This window comes from Gekko japonicus, unplaced genomic scaffold (genome assembly GCF_001447785.1).
Source record: "Gekko japonicus isolate JY-2015 unplaced genomic scaffold, Gekko_japonicus_V1.1 scaffold2199, whole genome shotgun sequence".
NCBI classification, from domain to species: Eukaryota; Metazoa; Chordata; class Lepidosauria; order Squamata; family Gekkonidae; genus Gekko; species Gekko japonicus.
Window position 1 is genome coordinate 109,507 of NW_015164259.1, and position 2,702 is coordinate 112,208.

Below are 2,702 nucleotides of genomic sequence, written 5' to 3' on the forward strand. Positions count from 1 at the left end.
AGGTCAGGGAGAGACTGGAACAGAAACACGAGTGCTTACCAAGAGTGCGAGGGGTGGGTGTGCATGTATGAATACACACACGTCTTTGACATGCCGCATCAGCCAAGATTGTTACAAATGAAGCCCATGGATTTCTTACTAACCATTCAGAGAGGGTGTTTCCTAGTAACCCACTTCCTTCACACGCCAGTTTCTATTCATCGGTCCCTCCACAAGAAATTCTACTTCAGATACAAATGAAAAGCAAATTCTACTTTTGAACAAAAATAAAAAGCTCTTTAAATCAGTAGGGATGACTCAGAACTGGGAGAAATTAAGATTCAAGGAAAAACACTGTCTCATGAAACTGTTTATCAAGAATGAACTAGGATGTTTGGGTGACTCACATCTCCCACATACATTCAGGACCAACCTTATAGAAGTTTTTCACACTCTCTTCCAGGGAACTCTGAGGTTCTTTGAAGTAGTGCTATGAGAAGAGCAGCAATGGAGAACAACCCTCCCTGAAACTGATGACTCACAACTGTACCAGAGTCTTGTACGGTGAACATTTGCTTCCTTCAAGATGATGGTGAGGTCCAGCACCCTGAACGAACTAAATGTGCATATTGGAACATGGCCCAGAATCCTTTGCAATGTGTGCCAAGAGAGATCAGTGACGACGAAAGGTTGGATCATCTCTACGTGACAGAGAACCACTGGTTCAGGGTTATCAGATCTCTTGGATGGCTTTACTAAATTTACAAAGCAGTCCGAATAAGCATGTCCACTGATTCGGTTATAGGCAAGACTAGGGTAAGGTTGTGGTGTTGATTTTGGGCTATTTTTCAAAAATAAAAAACAAACCAAGAACACACGCGTAAGGAGCGCCAACCCTGCTTGCTCCCCACCTTATGTTATTTCATTCTGCTGCCTGAGGCACATTTTCTCTTAGCCAGACTCTGATACCAGCTGGGTTGGGAGAAAGTGCTGAAATAAATGGCAGGCAGAGACCTAAGGGGTGGGTTTGCCTCCCCTAACCTGCACACTCCATAAAGTGCTGAAATAAATGGCAGGCAGAGAGCTAAGGGGTGGGTTTGTCTCCCCTAACCTGCACACTCCATTTTTGTAGGAACACTGATGTCCTCATTCCCCAGCCCAGAAAAGGTGGGGAAATCTCATTGACGTGCCCAATTTACCACCTCCCTGAGCCTGCCGTGTAAGAACAGTTGTCTATACAACCTATGCCTGAAATTTGTTTCCCATTGAAATCAACAAAAATGACTTCATCAGCTCAGTTTCCTAATATGGATGAAGGGTATTGAAATCACAGAACATCCACACTGATGGCTGACAAACTACAATAAACAGAGAAGATAGGGGGAAGAACTGAAGAATGGTCACTGGGGATCGGAAGGTGGGGGAGAAAAGGAGGGTGTGGTGGTGGTGGTTTAGAAAAGGGTTTGCTAAAGATAGGGTTGCTAACCTCCAGCTGATGGCTGGAGATCTCCTGAGATTATAACTGATTTCCAGGAGACAGAGATTGGTTCACCTGGAGAAAATGGCCGCCCTGGACGGTGGGTTCCGTGGCATTATACCCCATCAAGTCCCTCCTCTCCCCAAACCCCGCCCTCCTCTGGCTCCACCCTCCAAATTTTCAGGCGTTTCCTAACCCAGAGCTGATAACTCTAGCTAAAGAGGTGTGTCTCAAGGAGGGGCCAAAAAAAGAGAAGAGCAACCCTGTCAAGTCTTACATGAACGAACCGACTAGAATTTTTAAAATGAAGCATAAATAAACACTTATACTCCCCTTGAACCAAGCTCAAATCATGTATGGTGGCCCCCAAAAAATACTACCAGGCCTGAAGTACAAGTCAAATGAAGAAATACGAGGAGGGACAGCTTACCGATACCTACTCTATGCCTCCATGGTAATATGTGGCTCATAAAAATCTGTGATGTTATTAGCATGTATATTAGCATTTTCCCACCCCTTGCTTTATTTCATTGGCTGTCACTCACCATTCCCTCCATCTTGTGTGCATGTCGGGTAGAGGGAATATGAGTATAATAACACCACACTGAATATATTTTCAACCACTTTTTGATGGGGAGATATGGGGCGGATGTGGGTTGGCAGTGCTCAAGTGTCTCTCTGAGTCTTAAATTTGTTTGTCATTTCCTTCCACTGGAAAACTCTAAGAACTTTATTTCTGTGAGAGGGGCGAGGAATTTCTAACAAGGAATTCTCATCAAACTGTAATACTCCAGATTTGGGGGGGGGGGGAATGACCATTGCAGCAAAGTGTTATAAGCTTGATGTACTTGATGTAAGCTTGATGTAACTGATGTAAAAGCGATGTAACTGAGTGCCTGGGTGAATTTGAATAGCTGCTGGGGGAGGCTTCTATTTAAGGCAGCACCTTGCCAGAGGCAGAGCTGACCCAGCTCAGTTCTGAGAAGCAGCAGGAGATAAAGCTGCTAGAGGGGTGAGTGTTTTTTATTTGCTTTCAGCTGAGGTGATTTAGCTGAGGGTATTGTGTGGGAGGACTGTGTTTGGGAGTGTGTGGGAGAGTTCTGAGTTGTTAGTTGTTGCAGAGTCCTGGCTGCTTGAGATAGGGTGAGAAAGGGACATTGTTTGACTGTAATTGAGTGCCTGGGTGAATTTGAATAGCTGCTGGCCATGCCCTCTACTGGGGGAGGCTTCTATTTAAGGCACCACC

General features: G+C 45.0%; 1 protein-coding gene across 1 annotated transcript in view; it reads right to left on the bottom strand.

Moving 5' to 3' along the window:
* Positions 1-382: 382 nt before the first annotated feature.
* The window catches only part of SPEF2 (sperm flagellar 2), a 148,785-nt gene continuing 146,465 nt past the window's right edge, over positions 383-2,702 (bottom strand). The window contains exon 37 of the mRNA XM_015408709.1: positions 383-469. Coding sequence (XP_015264195.1) covers positions 383-469 — 87 coding nt within the window. The remainder of the gene's footprint in view (positions 470-2,702) is intronic.